At 44.4% G+C, this 19,627-nt stretch overlaps 1 protein-coding gene across 1 annotated transcript in view; it reads right to left on the bottom strand.

The window, feature by feature from the left end:
* Positions 1-19,627, bottom strand: part of LOC141146206 (tyrosinase-like) — a 54,793-nt gene that overhangs the window by 12,344 nt on the left and 22,822 nt on the right. Inside the window, exon 2 of the mRNA XM_073632939.1 lies at positions 18,165-18,956. Coding sequence (XP_073489040.1) covers positions 18,165-18,956 — 792 coding nt within the window. The remainder of the gene's footprint in view (positions 1-18,164; positions 18,957-19,627) is intronic.

The following is a 19,627-nucleotide window of genomic DNA, read 5'->3' as shown; positions in this document are numbered from 1 at the left end:
TTGGACAGAGGGCGGCTGTGGACGTGGTATACATGGACAGAGGGGGGCTGTGGACGTGGTATACTTGGACAGAGGGGGGCTGTGGACGTGGTATACTTGGACAAAGGGGTGACTGTGGACGTGGTATACTTGGACAGAGGGGTGACTATGGATGTAATATACTTGGACAGAGGGGTGGCTGTGGAAGAGGTATACTTGGACAGAGGGGTGGCTGTGGACGTGGTATACTTGGACAGAGGGGGGCTGTGGACGTGGTATACTTGGACAGAGGGGGGCTGTGGACGTGGTATACTTGGACAAAGGGGTGACTGTGGACGTGGTATACTTGGACAGAGGGGTGACTATGGATGTAATATACTTGGACAGAGGGGTGGCTGTGGACGAGGTATACTTGGACAGAGGGGTGGCTGTGGACGTGGTATACTTGGACAGAGGGGGGCTGTGGACGTGATATACTTGGACAGAGGGGTGACTATGGATGTAATATACTTGGACAGAGGGGTGGCTGTGGACGAGGTATACTTGGACAGAGGGGTGGCTGTGGACATGGTATACTTGGACAGAGGGGTGGCTGTGGACGTGGTATACTTGGACAGGGGGATGGCTGTGGACATGGTATACTTGGGCAGAGGGGTGGCTGTGGACGTGGTATACTTGGACAGAGGGGTGGCTGTGGATGTTTTATACTTGGACAAAGGGGTGGCTGTGGATGTTTTATACTTGGACAGAGGGGTAGCTGTGGACGAGGTATATTTGGACAGAGGGGTGGCTGTGGACGTGGTATACTTGGACAGAGGGGTGGATGTGGATGAGGTATACTTTGACAGAGGGGGGGCTGTGGACGTGGTATACTTGGACAGAGGGGTGGATATGGACGAGGTATACTTGGACAGAGGCAGAGGGGGGCTGTGGATGTGGTATACTTGGACAGAGGGGTGGCTGTGGACGTGGTATACTTGGACAGAGGGGTGGCTGTGGATGTGGTATACTTGGACAGAGGGGTGGCTGTGGACGTGGTATACTTGGACAGAGGGGTGGCTGTGGACGTGGTATACTTGGACAGAGGGGTGGCTGTGGATGTGGTATACTTGGACAGAGGGGTGGCTGTGGACGTGGTATACTTGGACAGAGGGGGCCTGTGGACGTGGTATACTTGGACAAAGGGGTGACTGTGGACGTGGTATACTTGGAGAGGGGGGCTGTGGACGTGACATACTTGGACAGAGGGGTGGCTGTGGACGAGGTATACCTGGACAGAGGGGTGGCTGTGGACGTGGTATACTTGGACAGAGGGGTGGCTGTGGACGTGGTATACTTGGACAGGGGGATGGCTGTGGACATGGTATACTTGGGCAGAGGGGTGGCTGTGGACGTGGTATACTTGGACAGAGGGGTGGCCTTGGACATGGTATACTTGGACAGAGGGGTGGCTGTGGACGTGGTATACTTGGACAGAGGGGAGGCTGTGCATGTTTTATACTTGGACAAAGGGGTGGCTGTGGATGTTTTATACTTGGACAGAGGGGTAGCTGTGGACGAGGTATATTTGGACAGAGGGGTGGCTATGGACGTGGTATACTTGGACAGAGGGGTGGATGTGGATGAGGTATACTTTGACAGAGGGGGGGCTGTGGACGTGGTATACTTGGACAGAGGGGTGGATATGGACGAGGTATACTTGGACAGAGGGGGGGCTGTGGATGTGGTATACTTGGACAGAGGGGTGGCTGTGGACGTGGTATACTTGGACAGAGGGGTGGCTGTGGATGTGGTATACTTGGACAGAGGGGTGGCTGTGGACGTGGTATACTTGGACAGAGGGGGCCTGTGGACGTGGTATACTTGGACAAAGGGGTGACTGTGGACATGGTATACTTGGACAGAGGGGGCCTGTGGACGTGGTATACTTGGACAAAGGGGTGACTGTGGACGTGGTATACTTGGAGAGGGGGGCTGTGGACGTGATATACTTGGACAGAGGGGTGGCTGTGGACGAGGTATACCTGGACAGAGGGGTGGCTGTGGACATGGTATACTTGGACAGAGGGGTGGCTGTGGACGTGGTATACTTGGACAGGGGGATGGCTGTGGACATGGTATACTTGGGCAGAGGGGTGGCTGTGGACGTGGTATACTTGGACAGAGGGGTGGCCTTGGACATGGTATACTTGGACAGAGGGGTGGCTGTGGACGTGGTATACTTGGAAGGAGGGGAGGCTGTGCATGTTTTATACTTGGACAAATGGGTGGCTGTGGATGTTTTATACTTGGACAGAAGGGTAGCTGTGGATGAGGTATACTTGGACAGAGGGGTGGCTGTGGACGTGGTATACTTGGACAGAGGGGTGGCTGTGGACGTGGTATACTTGGACAGAGGGGTGGATGTGGACGTGGTATACTTGGACAGAGGGGGGCTGTGGACGTGGTATACTTGGACAGAGAGGTGGCTGTGGATGTGGTATACTTGGACAGAGGGGGGCTGTGGACATGGTATACTTGGACAGAGGGGGGCTGTGGACGTGGTATACTTGGACAGAGGGGGGCTGTGGACGTGGTATACTTGGACAGAGGGGGGCTGTGGACGTGGTATACTTGGACAAAGGGGTGACTGTGGATGTGGTATACTTGGACAGAGGGGTGACTATGGATGTAATATACTTGGACAGAGGGGTGGCTGTGGACGAGGTATACTTGGACAGAGGGGTGGCTGTGGACGTGGTATACTTGGACAGAGGGGGGCTGTGGACGTGATATACTTGGACAGAGGGGTGACTATGGATGTAATATACTTGCACAGAGGTGTGGCTGTGGACGAGGTATACTTGGAAAGAGGGGTGGCTGTGGACGTGGGATACTTGGACAGAGGGGTGGCTGTGGACGTGGTATACTTGGACAGGGGGATGGCTGTGGACATGGTATACTTGGGCAGAGGGGTGGCTGTGGACGTGGTATACTTGGACAGAGGGGTGGCCTTGGACATGGTATACTTGGACAGAGGGGTGGCTGTGGACGTGGTATACTTGGACAGAGGGGAGGCTGTGCATGTTTTATACTTGGACAAAGGGGTGGCTGTGGATGTTTTATACTTGGACAGAGGGGTAGCTGTGGATGAGGTATATTTGGACAGAGGGGTGGCTGTGGACGTGGTATACTTGGACAGAGGGGTGGATGTGGTATACTTGGACAGAGGGGGGGCTGTGGACGTGGTATACTTGGACAGAGGGGTGGATATGGACGAGGTATACTTGGACAGAGGGGGGGCTGTGGACGTGGTATACTTGGACAGAGGGGTGGCTGTGGACGTGGTATACTTGGACAGAGGGGTGGCTGTGGATGTGGTATACTTGGACAGAGGGGTGGCTGTGGACTTGGTATACTTGGACAGAGGGGGGCTGTGGACGTGGTATACTTGGACAAAGGGGTGACTGTGGACGTGGTATACTTGGACAGAGGGGGGCTGTGGACGTGATATACTTGGACAGAGGGGTGACTATGGATGTAATATACTTGGACAGAGGGGTGGCTGTGGACAAGGTATACTTGGACCGAGGGGTGGCTGTGGACGTGGTATACTTGGACAGAGGGGTTACTATGGATGTAATATACTTGGACAGAGGGGTGGCTGTGGACGAGGTATAGTTGGACAGAGGGGTGGCTGTGGACGTGGTATACTTGGACAGAGGGGTGGCTGTGGACGTGGTATACTTGGACAGAGGGGTGGCTGTGGACATGGTATACTTGGACAGAGGGGAGGCTGTGCATGTTTTATACTTGGACAAAGGGGTGGCTGTGGATGTTTTATACTTGGACAGAGGGGTAGCTGTGGACGTGGTATACTTGGACAGAGGGGTGGCTGTGGACATGGTATACTTGGACAGAAGGGTGGCTGTGGACGTGGTATACTTGGACAGAGGGGTGGCTGTGGATGTGGTATACCTGGACAGAGGGGTGGCTGTGGACGTGGTATACTTGGACAGAGGGGTGGCTGTGGACGTGGTATACGTGGACAGAGGGGTGGCTGTGGACATGGTATACTTGGACAGAGGGGTGGCTGTGGAGGTTTTATACTTGGACAGAGGGGTGGCTGTGGACTTGGTATACTTGGACAGAGGGGTGGATGTGGTATACTTGGACAGAGGGGGGGCTGTGGACGCGGTATACTTGGACAGAGGGGTGGATATGGACGAGGTATACTTGGACAGAGGGGGGGCTGTGGACGTGGTATACTTGGACAGAGGGGTGGCTGTGGACGTGGTATACTTGGACAGAGGGGTGGCTGTGGATGTGGTATACTTGGACAGAGGGGTGGCTGTGGACTTGGTATACTTGGACAGAGGGGGGCTGTGGACGTGGTATACTTGGACAAAGGGGTGACTGTGGACGTGGTATACTTGGACAGAGGGGGGCTGTGGACGTGATATACTTGGACAGAGGGGTGACTATGGATGTAATATACTTGGACAGAGGGGTGGCTGTGGACAAGGTATACTTGGACCGAGGGGTGGCTGTGGACGTGGTATACTTGGACAGAGGGGTTACTATGGATGTAATATACTTGGACAGAGGGGTGGCTGTGGACGAGGTATAGTTGGACAGAGGGGTGGCTGTGGACGTGGTATACTTGGACAGAGGGGTGGCTGTGGACGTGGTATACTTGGACAGAGGGGTGGCTGTGGACATGGTATACTTGGACAGAGGGGAGGCTGTGCATGTTTTATACTTGGACAAAGGGGTGGCTGTGGATGTTTTATACTTGGACAGAGGGGTAGCTGTGGACGTGGTATACTTGGACAGAGGGGTGGCTGTGGACATGGTATACTTGGACAGAAGGGTGGCTGTGGACGTGGTATACTTGGACAGAGGGGTGGCTGTGGATGTGGTATACCTGGACAGAGGGGTGGCTGTGGACGTGGTATACTTGGACAGAGGGGTGGCTGTGGACGTGGTATACGTGGACAGAGGGGTGGCTGTGGACATGGTATACTTGGACAGAGGGGTGGCTGTGGAGGTTTTATACTTGGACAGAGGGGTGGCTGTGGACTTGGTATACTTGGACAGAGGGGTGGCTGTGGACGTGGTATACTTGGACAGAGGGGGGCTGTGGAGGTTTTATACTTGGACAGAGGGGTGGCTGTGGATGTGGTATACTTGGACAGAGGGGTGGCTGTGGAGGTTTTATACTTGGACAGAGGGGGGGCTGTGGACGGGGTATACTTGGACAGAGGGGTGGCTGTGGACGTGGTATATTTGGACAGAGGGGTGGCTGTGGATGTTTTATACTTGGACAGAGGGGTGGCTGTGGATGTTTAATACGTGGAAAGGGGGTGGCTGTGGACGTGGTATACTTGGACAGAGGGGTGGCTGTGGACGTGGTATACTTGGACAGAGGGGTGGCTGTGGACGTGGTATACTTGGACAGAGGGGTGGCCTTGGACATGGGAGTACAACTCGGGTGGAGAAGGATCTGGGGGTTCTGGTAGATCATAATCTTAATAATAACGTGCAATGCCAAGCTGCGGTTTCCCTCTTGTATAAGAGAGATATGGACTCCAGAGAGAGAGAAATTATCTCCACCAATCATTAGGAAGATCTCATCTGGAATATGAAGTTCAGTTTTGGGCTCCAGTTCTCAGAAAGGATATCAGGGAACTGGAGAAAGTGCAGAGAAGAGCAACCAAACTGATAAGAGGCATGGAGGAGCTCAGCTATGAGGAGAGATTAGAGGAACTGAATTTATTCTCTACTGAGAAGAGGAGATTAAGGGGGGGATATGATCTCCATGTATAAATACATAAGGGGGATATGATCTCCATGTATAAATATATAAGGGGGGATATGATCTCCATGTATAAATACATAAGGGGGATATGATCACCATGTATAAATATATAAGGGGGGATATGATCTCCATGTATAAATACATAAGGGGGATATGATCACCATGTATAAATACATAAGGGGGGGATATGATCTCCATGTATAAATACATAAGGGGGATATGATCTCCATGTATAAATATATAAGGGGGGATATGATCGCTATGTATAAATATATAAGGGGGGATATGATCTTCATGTATAAATACATAAGGGGGATATGATCTCTATGTATAAATACATAAGGGGGGATATGATCTCCATGTATAAATACATAAGGGGGATATGATCACCATGTATAAATATATAAGGGGGGATATGATCTCCATGTATAAATACATAAGGGGGATATGATCACCATGTATAAATACATAAGGGGGGGATATGATCTCCATGTATAAATACATAAGGGGGATATGATCTCCATGTATAAATATATAAGGGGGGATATGATCTCCATGTATAAATACATAAGGGGGGATATGATCGCTATGTATAAATATATAAGGGGGGATATGATCTCCATGTATAAATACATAAGGGGGATATGATCTCTATGTATAAATACATAAGGGGGATATGATCTCTATGTATAAATACATAAGGGGGATATGATCTCCATGCATAAATACATAAGGGGGGATATGATCTTCATGTATAAATACATAAGGGGGATATGATCTCTATGTATAAATACATAAGGGGGGATATGATCTTCATGTATAAATACATAAGGGGGGATATGATCTCCATGTATAAATACATAAGGGGGATATGATCTCCATGTATAAATACATAAGGGGGATATGATCTCCATGTATAAATACATAAGGGGGGGGTATGATCTCCATGTATAAATACATAAGGGGGGGATATGATCTCCATGTATAAATATATAAGGGGGGATATGATCTCCATGTATAAATACATAAGGGGGATATGATCTCCATGTATAAATACATAAGGGGGATATTATCTCCATGTATAAATACATAAGGGGGATATGATCTCCATGTATAAATACATAAGGGGGGATATGATCTCCATGTATAAATACATAAGGGGGGGATATGATCTCCATGTATTAATACATAAGGGGGGATATGATCTCCATGTATAAATATATAAGGGGGGATATGATCTCCATGTATAAATATATAAGGGGGGATATGATCACCATGTATAAATACATAAGGGGGGATATGATCTCCATGTATAAATACATAAGGGGGGATATGATCTCCATGTATAAATACATAAGGGGGGATATGATCTCCATGTATAAATACATAAGGGGGATATGATCAACATGTATAAATATATAAGGGGGGGTATGATCTCCATGTATAAATACATAAGGGGGATATGATCACCATGTATAAATATATAAGGGGGGATATGATCTCCATGTATAAATACATAAGGGGGATACGATCACCATGTATAAATATATAAGGGGGGATATGATCTCCATGTATAAATACATAAGGGGGGATATGATCGCTATGTATAAATATATAAGGGGGATATGATATCCATGTATAAATACATAAGGGGGATACGATCACCAAGGGGGATACGATCACCACCCCTTATATATTTATACATGGAGATCATATCCCCCCTTATGTATTTATACATGGAGATAATATCCCCCTTATGTATTTATACATGTATTATGATCTCCATGTATAAATACATAAGGGGGATACGATCACCATGTATAAATATATAAGGGGGGATATGATCTTCATGTATAAATACATAAAGGGGGATATGATCGCTATGTATAAATATATAAGGGGGGATATGATCTTCATGTATAAATACATAAGGGGAATATGATCTCTATGTATAAATACATAAGGGGGGATATGATCTCCATGTATAAATACATAAGGGGGATATGATCACCATGTATAAATATATAAGGGGGGATATGATCTCCATGTATAAATACGTAAGGGGGATATGATCACCATGTATAAATACATAAGGGGGATATGATCTCCATGTATAAATATATAAGGGGGGATATGATCTCCATGTATAAATACATAAGGGGGATATGATCACCATGTATAAATATATAAGGGGGGATATGATCTCCATGTATAAATACGTAAGGGGGATATGATCTCCATGTATAAATATATAAGGGGGGATATGATCTCCATGTATAAATACATAAGGGGGATATGATCACCATGTATAAATATATAAGGGGGGATATGATCTCCATGTATAAATACGTAAGGGGGATATGATCACCATGTATAAATACATAAGGGGGATATGATCTCCATGTATAAATATATAAGGGGGGATATGATCTCCATGTATAAATACATAAGGGGGGATATGATCGCTATGTATAAATACATAAGGGGGATATGATCACCATGTATAAATATATAAGGGGGATATGATCACCATGTATAAATATATAAGGGGGGATATGATCTCCATGTATAAATACATAAGGGGGATACGATCACCATGTATAAATATATAAGGGGGGATATGATCTCCATGTATAAATACATAAGGGGGGATATGATCGCTATGTATAAATATATAAGGGGGGATATGATCTCCATGTATAAATACATAAGGGGGATACGATCACCAAGGGAGATACGATCACCACCCCTTATGTATTTATACATGGTGATCATATCCCCCCTTATATATTTATACATGGAGATCATATCCCCCTTATGTATTTATACATGGAGATCATATCCCCCTTATGTATTTATACATGGAGATAATATCCCCCTTATGTATTTATACATGTATTATGATCTCCATGTATAAATACATAAGGGGGATACGATCACCATGTATAAATATATAAGGGGGGATATGATCTCCATGTATAAATACATAAGGGGGGATATGATCTCCATGTATAAATACATAAGGGGGATATTATCTCCATGTATAAATACATAAGGGGGATATGATCTCCATGTATAAATACATAAGGGGGGATATGATCTCCATGTATAAATATATAAGGGGGGATATGATCTCCATGTATAAATATATAAGGGGGGATATGATCACCATGTATAAATACATAAGGGGGATATGATCTCTATGTATAAATACATAAGGGGGGATATGATCTCCATGTATAAATACATAAGGGGGGATATGATCACCATGTATAAATACATAAGGGGGATATGATCTCTATGTATAAATACATAAGGGGGGATATGATCTCCATGTATAAATACATGAGGGGGGATATGATCTCCATGTATAAATATATAAGGGGGGATATGATCGCTATGTATAAATATATAAGGGGGGATATGATCACCATGTATAAATATATAAGGGGGATATGATCTCCATGTATAAATACATAAGGGGGATATGATCACCAATATATAAATATATAAGGGGGGATATGATCTCCATGTATAAATACATAAGGGGGGGGGGGTATGATCTCCATGTATAAATACATAAGGGGGGATATGATCTCCATGTATAAATATATAAGGGGGGATATGATCGCTATGTATAAATACATAAGGGGGGATATGATCTCTATGTATAAATACATAAGGGGGATATGATCTCTATGTATAAATACATAAGGGGGGATATGATCTTCATGTATAAATACATAAGGGGGGATATGATCTCCATGTATAAATACATAAGGGGGGGGTATGATCTCCATGTATAAATACATAAGGGGGGATATGATCTCCATGTATAAATATATAAGGGGGGATATGATCTCCATGTATAAATACGTAAGGGGGATATTATCTCCATGTATAAATACATAAGGGGGGATATGATCTCCATGTATAAATACATAAGGGGGGGGTATGATCTTCATGTATAAATACATAAGGGGGGGATTTGATCTCCATGTATTAATACATAAGGGGGGATATGATCTCCATGTATAAATATATAAGGGGGGATATGATCTCCATGTATAAATACATAAGGGGGATATGATCTCCATGTATAAATACACAAGGGGGATATGATCTCAATGTATAAATACATAAGGGGGATATGATCTCCATGTATAAATACATAAGGGGGATATGATCTCCATGTATAAATACATAAGGGGGATATGATCTCCATGTATAAATACATAAGGGGGGATATGATCTCCATGTATAAATACATAAGGGGGATATGATCTCCATGTATAATACATAAGGGGGGATATGATCTCCATGTATAAATACATAAGGGGGATATGATCTCCATGTATAAATACATAAGGGGGGATATGATCTCCATGTATAAATACATAAGGGGGGATATGATCTCCATGTATAAATACATAAGGGGGATATAATCACCATGTATAAATACATAAGGGGGGGATATGATCACCATGTATAAATACATAAGGGGGGATATGATCTCCATGTATAAATACATAAGGGGGATATGATCACCATGTATAAATACATAAGGGGGATATGATCTCCATGTATAAATACATAAGGGGGGATATAATCACCATGTATAAATACATAAGGGGGGGATATGATCTCCATGTATAAATACATAAGGGGGGATATGATCTTCATGTATAAATACATAAGGGGGGATATGATCACCATGTATAAATACATAAGGGGGGGATATGATCTTCATGTATAAATACATAAGGGGGGATATGATCTTCATGTATAAATACATAAGGGGGGATATGATCACCATGTATAAATACATAAGGGGGGGATATGATCTTCATGTATAAATACATAAGGGGGGATATGATCACCATGTATAAATACATAAGGGGGGATATGATCACCATGTATAAATACATAAGGGGGGATATGATCTCCATGTATAAATACATAAGGGGGATATAATCACCATGTATAAATACATAAGGGGGGGATATGATCACCATGTATAAATACATAAGGGGGGATATGATCTCCATGTATAAATACATAAGGGGGATATGATCACCATGTATAAATACATAAGGGGGATATGATCTCCATGTATAAATACATAAGGGGGGGATATGATCTCCATGTATAAATACATAAGGGGGATATGATCACCATGTATAAATACATAAGGGGGGATATGATCTTCATGTATAAATACATAAGGGGGGATATGATCTTCATGTATAAATACATAAGGGGGGATATGATCTCCATGTATAAATACATAAGGGGGGATATGATCTCCATGTATAAATACATAAGGGGGGGATATGATCTCCATGTATAAATACATAAGGGGGGATATGATCTTCATGTATAAATACATAAGGGGGGATATGATCTTCATGTATAAATACATAAGGGGGGATATGATCACCATGTATAAATACATAAGGGGGGATATGATCACCATGTATAAATACATAAGGGGGGATATGATCTTCATGTATAAATACATAAGGGGGGATATGATCTTCATGTATAAATACATAAGGGGGGATATGATCTCCATGTATAAATACATAAGGGGGGATATGATCTCCATGTATAAATACATAAGGGGGGATATGATCTTGCTGCAGAGGTTGCTTGTAACAATGAGGCCCTCGTGGCTGCTTTTTCTCATGGTCTCTCGGATTCCATCAAGGATGAGATAGCAGCCCAAGTTATACCCACTGAGCTGGAGAAGTTGATCTCGTTTGCCATCCTCATTGACTCCAGACTCAGAGAAAGACTTTTTTAAGGAGCGCTTGTGGAAGCCTCCTGTACATTTGCCTCTGAGCTTTGCAGTCCCACCCGTGCCTCCCTCACCTCCTATGCCTCCTGGTACCGAGTCGGTCAGTGAAGATGAACCCATGCACTTGGGCTTCAAGCATCTCTCTGTGGATGAGAGAGCCTTTAGGAGGAGGGAGAGATTGTGCCTTTATTGTGGCCAGGCAGGTCACCTTTTGAAGTCTTGTCCTACCCATCCTGGGAACACCCGAACCTTGAGGTCCTGTCATGGACAGACCTTAGGTGGTGTTGTGTCGTCCCCAGTTATCCAGAAGGATAAGCCCCTGGTTTTGGTCACCCTTTCTTGGGCTGTGTCATCTGTCAAGATACAGGCTCTAATCGACTGTGGGGCTGCAGACCTGTTCATTGATGCTGCATTTGTATCAAAGCACTCCATTCCGCTGCAGCTGCGTGACACTCTACTTGCCATTGAGGCTCTTGACGGGAGACCTCAACAGCCTGCCCATGTGACTCATGAGACGGTTCCATTGTCCATGGCCGTAGGGGCCCTTCACCATGAGATAATCCAATTCCAAGTTATATCCTCACCTAAGTTTCTGCTGGTTATTGGTTATCCTTGGTTACAGAAGCACAACCCCTCTTTTGATTGGCTCCGTGCTGAGGTTCTCTCCTGGTCACCACAATGCAGTCAAACATGCTTCCGGAAGGTAGCCAAAGTCCTGTGTACCTCTTCACTCTCCTCCCTGCCAGAGGAGTACCATGATTTTAGCGATGTCTTTGACAAAGCTCAAGCGGGCAGTTTGCCTCCACACCGGCCGTATGATTGTGCAATTGACCTTCAACCTGGTGCCACTCCCCATCGTGGTCGGGTTTACCCTTTGTCGGTCTTGGAGGATAAGGCCATGGAGGAGTATGTTGCAGACGCACTTTCTCAAGGTTTCATCCACAAATCCTCGTCTCCTGCTGGTGCTGGTTTCTTCTTTGTTAAGAAGAAGAGCGGTGAACTGAGACCTTCCATTGATTATAGGGGTCTCGATCATTTCACGATTAAGAATGCCTACCCGATCCCGTTGATTAGAGTTATTTGACCGCCTCAAGGGAGCAACGGTTTTCACTAAGCTTGATCTGAGAGGGGCTTACAATCTCATGAGGATTAAGGAGGGCGACGAGTGGAAAACTGCGTTTAATACCAGAACAGGCCATTATGAGTACCTCGGAATGCCTTTTGGCCTTTGTAACGCACCAGCAGTTTTCCAGGAATTTATTAACGATGTCCTCCGAGATTTGTTGCAGTTATGAGTGGTGGTTTATCTCGATGATATCCTCATATTTTCCAAGTCCCTGGAGAGCCATCACACAGATGTCTGTCGTGTGCTTCAGAAATGAAGAGAGAACAATCTCTATTGTAAACTGGAGAAGTGTGAGTTCCATCAGGAACAGGTTAAATTGCAGGGCTTATTTCCACTGCTGGTTTTTCGATGGACCCAGAGAAACTTTCGGCAGTCCTATAGTGGCCTCGACCCGTCGGGTTACGTCCTCTGCAGCGTTTCCTGGGCTTTGCCAACTATTGTTTGAAGTTTATTCATAACTTCTCGTCTCTGGTCAAGCCCCTGACCGATACGACCAGAAAGAACGGTAACCCACAGAATTGGTCTCCGGAATCCATTCAGGCCTTTGAAAATCTCAAGGCTGCCTTTGTTTCTGCTCCTGTGTTGGCACATCCTGATCCTACGTTGCCTTTTATCCTAGAAGTTGATGTTTCTGAGATTGGTGTTTGCACCCTTCTGTCTCAACGTCCTACCTCCTGAGAGTGCTATGCATCCTTGTGGCTACTTTTCCAAGAAATTGTCATCTGCGGAGTGCAATTACGAGATTGGTGACAGAGAGCTGTTGGCGATCATTTTAGCCCTGAAAGAATGGAGACAAAAAAAACAAACAATCCTTTTTGTTGATTTGTGATATCACTAAACATGGAGATAATATCTTCACAGTAATATCTTCACATTTATCCACCTCTGTGCATCTACAAATATCCTCGTGTCACTGCCACCGGTTGTGCCCTCACCTTATAGGCTTATTAATAGTGCTTTAGATCACAATCTCCTCTGATTGGCCTCCTTAGATTTTCCTCCTTCATATAGCTCATCCATTTTACTTAGGCATCTCACATCACAAGGTGTACTGCTTTCTTATTGTTTACCATTGGCCTTTATTCACATCGCCCACATGTAAGGTACAAAGCTTACAATAGTGCTTTACCGATATATCTCCCCGAGGAAGTCACAAGGAGTGACGAAACTAGTAGGAGGGTCTTGGGAGGATTACGTGGAAGGAACTAGGAAGTAACAGAAGGAAAACTGAGCCAGTGTAAAGGACAGGGGAATGCTGATAACCGGGGCTGTAGATCCGGCTGTGAGGTGATACCTTGTCCCAGCACTTGTGGATATATATACCAAGGCTTGTATTTTATTTAAAAAATGTGAGTGGAACTTATTTTATGCTTTTATATAAATAAATTCTTTTAAAACGGTAAAGCACTATTGTAAGCTTGTAAGCTTTGTACCTTATATGTGGGCGATGTGAGTGGAGGCCAATAGTAAACAATAAGGAAGCAGTACACCTTGTGATGTGAGATTCCTAAGTAAAATGGATGAACTATATGAAGGAGGTACAATCTAAGTAGGCCAATCAGAGGAGTGATTGTGATCTAAGGCGCTATTAATAAGCCTATAAGGTGAGGGCACAACCAGTGGCGGTGACACAAGGAAATTTGTAGATGCATAGAGGTGGATAAATGTGAAGATATTAATGTGAAAATGATTATCTCCATGTATAATGATATCACAAATCAACAACAGGATTGTTTTTTTCCTTGTTTTTTTTTATTTGCACTAGTGATAGTGATATCACAAATAAACCAAAGGGTTGTTTGTTTTTTTGCACTATCTATTGGAATTTATAAGGACACTGATTGGAATATGGAGCACATTTCACTTTATTGGTAAAACTTTTTTTGATTATTGAATTCTATAGAGGATTGCACTTCACATTATGTATAAATTATTTTTATTTTTTATGCACTTTTTGATATTTGTAATAGCGCTGCACTTATTTTAAATATTTTGTACTATCACATATTTGGAAGTGTGAGAAGTGTTGGTGGCTTCTAGGTATTATATAGCAGCTCACAGGGTTTCATCCAAAATTGACAACAAGGCAGAGCTCTGCTAACCTCTGCCCAGCACCGATAACATCTTCTGGGTTCTACAGATAGGAGATGGTGAACCTCTATCCCCAGACACCAGTTGCAGAGACATGGGATTTAATAGAATTCTCTGCTGAGGAAGAACAACCTGGTGAGCCTCCAGCAGAAGAGCTGCTATCAGGGCCAAACATTACTTCTGTTCTGCCCAGCACCAACAGCAGCATCTGTGGAGTTACCAGAAACTTCTCTAGCTGAAGCGCTGACAACTGGAAAGAGGGTCCAAGACCTCTGCCCTACACTTGTGGCAGTTCCAGAAGCCCATGGTGAGAAGGTGGCGGTCACTCCCCAGCAGCAGACCTGGATCCATAGGGAGAAGGTAGAGGAGGTGTTCGTCGTCCCTCCCCAACAGTCAGCCAGGGTGGAGGAAGCGTTTTTTCCTCCCCAGCAAGGATCCGTGCACCTGGGAGACAGTACCAGAGAAATGTCGTCCCAGCAGCCAGATGAGGGTAAGGGAGGTGAAGCAGCTGGCTTCCCTTCCCAGCAGCAGATGGCACCTCAGAATGATGCCAGCAACCCAGCAGAAGGGCTGGCAACAGGGTCGAGTGCTGCTGGCCTTTGCCCTCAACTAACAAAAGATGCGGTCTCCATCTGTATACCCCAGAGACACTGGGCAGCCGGCCCAGATCCCCAACAGCATGATGAAGTGAGCCCAGTCACCCTGTCTTCTTTCCAGCAGCTGAAAGGACTCCAGGGAGAAGGGCCAGTCCACGCTTCTTCCCAGCAGCGGGTATGTTCTCTGAGAGAGGCAGAGGTTGGCTGGGTGAGTAATTCTATGTTTGACAATTTATTTGGGGTACTGTGTGGATACAGCATTGGGGGACTGATACTATTGACTAACTTCAGAGTCAACCCATCTGGGGTCTCCTCCTGTGTTAGTCTGCAACCGAAAGGGGAGAGACGGGGCTGGGGGGCCCGTGGAACCCAGAATCCCTCGGGGAGGTCGGGAAACCCTTGTTTCAGCTCCCCATGCACCTCCTATTTCTAAGTGACCCTGTTTCTCTATTAGGAGCACAGGGTGACCGAGAACCCCAGTCTGATCTGTACTAATCAGACTCACTGTACAACCACACTGGAATGTTGTGTGTGTGTGTATATATATTGTATATTGTCTTATACTATGGTGTGCTCTGTCTTGGGTCCTTTGGGGTGTGTCTGTATTCCATTGTTCTATTGTGCCTGTCTGCCTTGGGTATTATGGGATGTGTATGTAGATTAGCTGTGAGAGGGGAGGGGGGATTCCTCCAACAGCTCTCCCCGCTGATTGGACAGTCTACCCCGCCCCAAAATGCAAGGGGGGGGGAATTGTCCCGAGTGTTATTTGTGTACCTGTGTTTCAATAAACAGTTCCATGTTTAGCAGCCAAAACGAGTACTACTTAGTTTGTGGTTGCAAGCATTTGGAAGATCTGATATCTATATTCAGACTGGAAGGAAGCGGTATATGACGAAAGCACTCAAGCGGAGTGTGGGACGTTTTGTCACAGGGCTTGTTTCTTTTTTAACCTAAATAACTATGTAACTATCTAACTTTGGCACAGCTACAAAGATGATAGTGTCAGGGCTGTGTGGTTTAAAAGGGGCCTCCGTCCAGGGCCACTCCTGGAATGGTCCCCCAAGATTGTCCCACAGAAGATATTGTACCATCATTTAAGAATGGTAAAATGCTGCAATCAGGTAACTGTCAATTATTTGAAAGTATTTTGAGACAAGGCAAACCAAAATATATATACCGATCTAATAACAGGGAATCAGTCTTATGCCACGTACACACGATCGGAATTCCAGCCAGCAAAAGATTGAGAGCATGTTCTTAATTTTTCGGTCGGAAAAAGTTCCTATCCGAAAATGCAATCGTCTTTGGCAATTCCGACGCGCAAAATTCCTACGCATGCTCGGAAACAATTCGATGCATACTCGGAAACATTGAACTTCCTTTTCTCGGCTCGTCGTAGTGTTGTACGTCACCGCATTCTTGACGGTCGTAAGTTCAGCAAACTTTTGAATGACTGTGTGTATGCAAAGCAAACTTGAGCGGAATCCCGTCGGAAAAGCCGTCATATCTTTTTCCGACGAGAAGTCCGATCGTGTGTATGCAGTATAAGTTATAGGAAAGATTAGCTCTCCAATGTGACCACTTTATATAAGAAGGTAAGTATAAACCTCCTGGATGTTGGGAATTCAATCGGTGACAAATATATTTGTCTTTTTCCTAAAGCTATTAATACTCAGAATAGTCAGAGCAGAAGCTTTGTATGAAATGATTGGGAATAATGTTTGTATACGGGTAACAAGCTGGTTACAGAAGACAATGGTGAGTTGTTACCCGGCCATGGTGTAAATTGGCATAGCAATGGTGAACCGCAGGAATCGGTGCTGGGCCACTGCTCTTCAATCTCTTTATTTCCGTTCTAGGGAATGACAATAATAGCAACATTCACACATTTTCTGATTTAAAATCTGCAGAATGGCGATATATTACATTGATATAATGTAAAGCTGATGTAAGGCGGTGCCCCTAGGCCGGGGGAATTACCTTATATAATGAATTGATTACAATAGAGACAATAGGGATTGGGAAGGATCTGGAAATATTGATAAGCAATAACCAAAGCAGCAACACTCAATGCTAAGTGGCAGCTGCAAAGACAACCAAAATCCTGGAATGTGGAAAAACAAATGATCTGAAACACGATAAAACATTGTGAGACCACAGATAGGAAATGGGCTCCAGATCTGGACAGAGACCCAGGAGATCAGGAGGGGTTCAGATCGGCAACTATTAAGGGATAAAAACAGCCAATATAAAGATTTTGCCAAATATTATTTTCATCCAAAAGTTTCCCATCAGATAAGGAAGGGTTCTCTATGAAAGAAAAGTTTGCCATCTGATTGGGAAGGGTTCTCTATGAAAGAAAAGTTTGCCATCTGATTGGGAAGGGTTCTCGATGAAAGAAGAGATTCCCATCAGATAAGGAAGGGTTCTCTATGAAAGAAAAGTTTCCGATCAGATAAGAAAGGGTTCTCTATGAAAGAAGAGTTTCCCATCAAATTAAAAAGGGTTTTTCACAAAAGAAGATTTTGCTATCAGATTAGGAAGGTGTTCTTTACAGTAACAGTGTTTATGCTGTGGAATGCTCTACAAACCCAACTAGTAATGGCAAAAGCAATAATAGAATTTTTTAAAAGACTGGATAGTTTTCCTATAGCTAATAATATCCAAAAGTTGAATTGCTAAAGATTAAAGATATATTTTGGCCCAAGAGATTGGGCCAACGTACCTTGGAGGGTCATAAAGTTGAAGATGGAACTTGAAGATATGACTTACCTTCCAGAAAGAGAAGTGGGAATATGGACTCAGCACAGCCTGAGCATCATTGGTGCCCAGCAGTTCATCTGTACAGATGGAGCAGTTCTTCTCTCCCCGCCAGTCATAGTATGGAATAGCGAAATCTTCATCTCCCGTCATCAGCTGAATTTGTCTCTCCAGGAAGAGGAGATTTAGGCGATGCCATCCTGGAAATACTGGTCCTTGATGGGCAAAGTTTTTATTGGGGTTAAATGTACCATTTACAAGGATAGGTTTCATTGAATAATAATGCATCCATGCAAACACATCATAGAGAGAGGCATCTACAAAGCGGTAAGTCTCCTGGTGGAACCGGTCTCCAGTGCTGAGGATAACAAAGTCACGGCATTTGGTGGTCTTTGCTAGAGCCAAGTAACTGAATAATCTTTTCTGCTCTAGAAAGGTCAGTTCCCGGAGCTCCCTCCGCAACACCACTTTTTTCCGGTCACATTTCTCTCCATGGTGGCCAAATTTACAGTCTCCACAGTCAAAGCCGCTGTAGTTTCCATGGCACTCACACGTATTTTCATAGTAGTACCTTGGCCAGTCTAGGCGATCATCACTATTCAAGGGAATCTTATTTCCATGTAAATTCAACCAGTTTCTACATCTTCCTCGGCCTGACAAAGAACCACATGGGCTTTTGTCCTTCCAAAGTGGACAGCAAGTCTTGGTGTGAAAGGCGGCTTCCGTAGAGCAGACCCGTGGGAACTGGCCATCCACAGCAGAGAGGCAGAAGGCCAAGAAGACGAGGAAGACCACCATGACTCCCTATGGATGGAGAGACAGAGATTAGAAGGAATAACAGAAGAATGGCTATTGTTTCAGGGTTCTACCATTTAGTATTCTTCCACATATTTTATGGGTATCATAAAGTTTATTTGTGGAATCAACCATAAATTTATAAAAGAACCATGCACACGCCCACACGTGCCATCAGTATGGGAATTCCCAGCATACCTTAATATTGTACATAAAACACAAATTCCATACCATAGCAAATATCCTTTCATGATAAACCTTAAAGTGCATCTAAACTGAAGAACAAAGAGTTCATATATTGCAGCTTAACAGTCCTTAGATGTGATGGTTGCTTTTTTAATTTACTTTATTTTCACCTTGTGAATACATTTACTGTTTTAGGGTGATTCCACTCACTTTTCCACTGTATCTCTGGAGGAGCAGTGCAGCCACCCTTCCACATCAGCATTGTCAGATGGACTTTACATAAGAGATTTGTAGGTAGGTGGTGCCTCTGCTGTTCCTGAGGAGTGATAGTGAAGCTCCATTGGGTTACTGTATTGGGAAGTTATGTCCTATAGGTACTAAATGTCAGGAACGTGGAGTCATCCAGGTCCTAAGCTCAGGTCTCCCACAGGCTGGAGCATGACTTCTGTGTTCTGCCACTTCAGCCTGTGAATTCATATTTGGAATTGTCAAAG

This window comes from Aquarana catesbeiana, linkage group LG05 (genome assembly GCF_042186555.1).
Source record: "Aquarana catesbeiana isolate 2022-GZ linkage group LG05, ASM4218655v1, whole genome shotgun sequence".
NCBI classification, from domain to species: domain Eukaryota; kingdom Metazoa; phylum Chordata; class Amphibia; order Anura; family Ranidae; genus Aquarana; species Aquarana catesbeiana.
The sequence above is the reverse complement of the archived record's forward strand: the minus strand, read 5'-3'. Positions and strand labels throughout refer to the sequence as shown.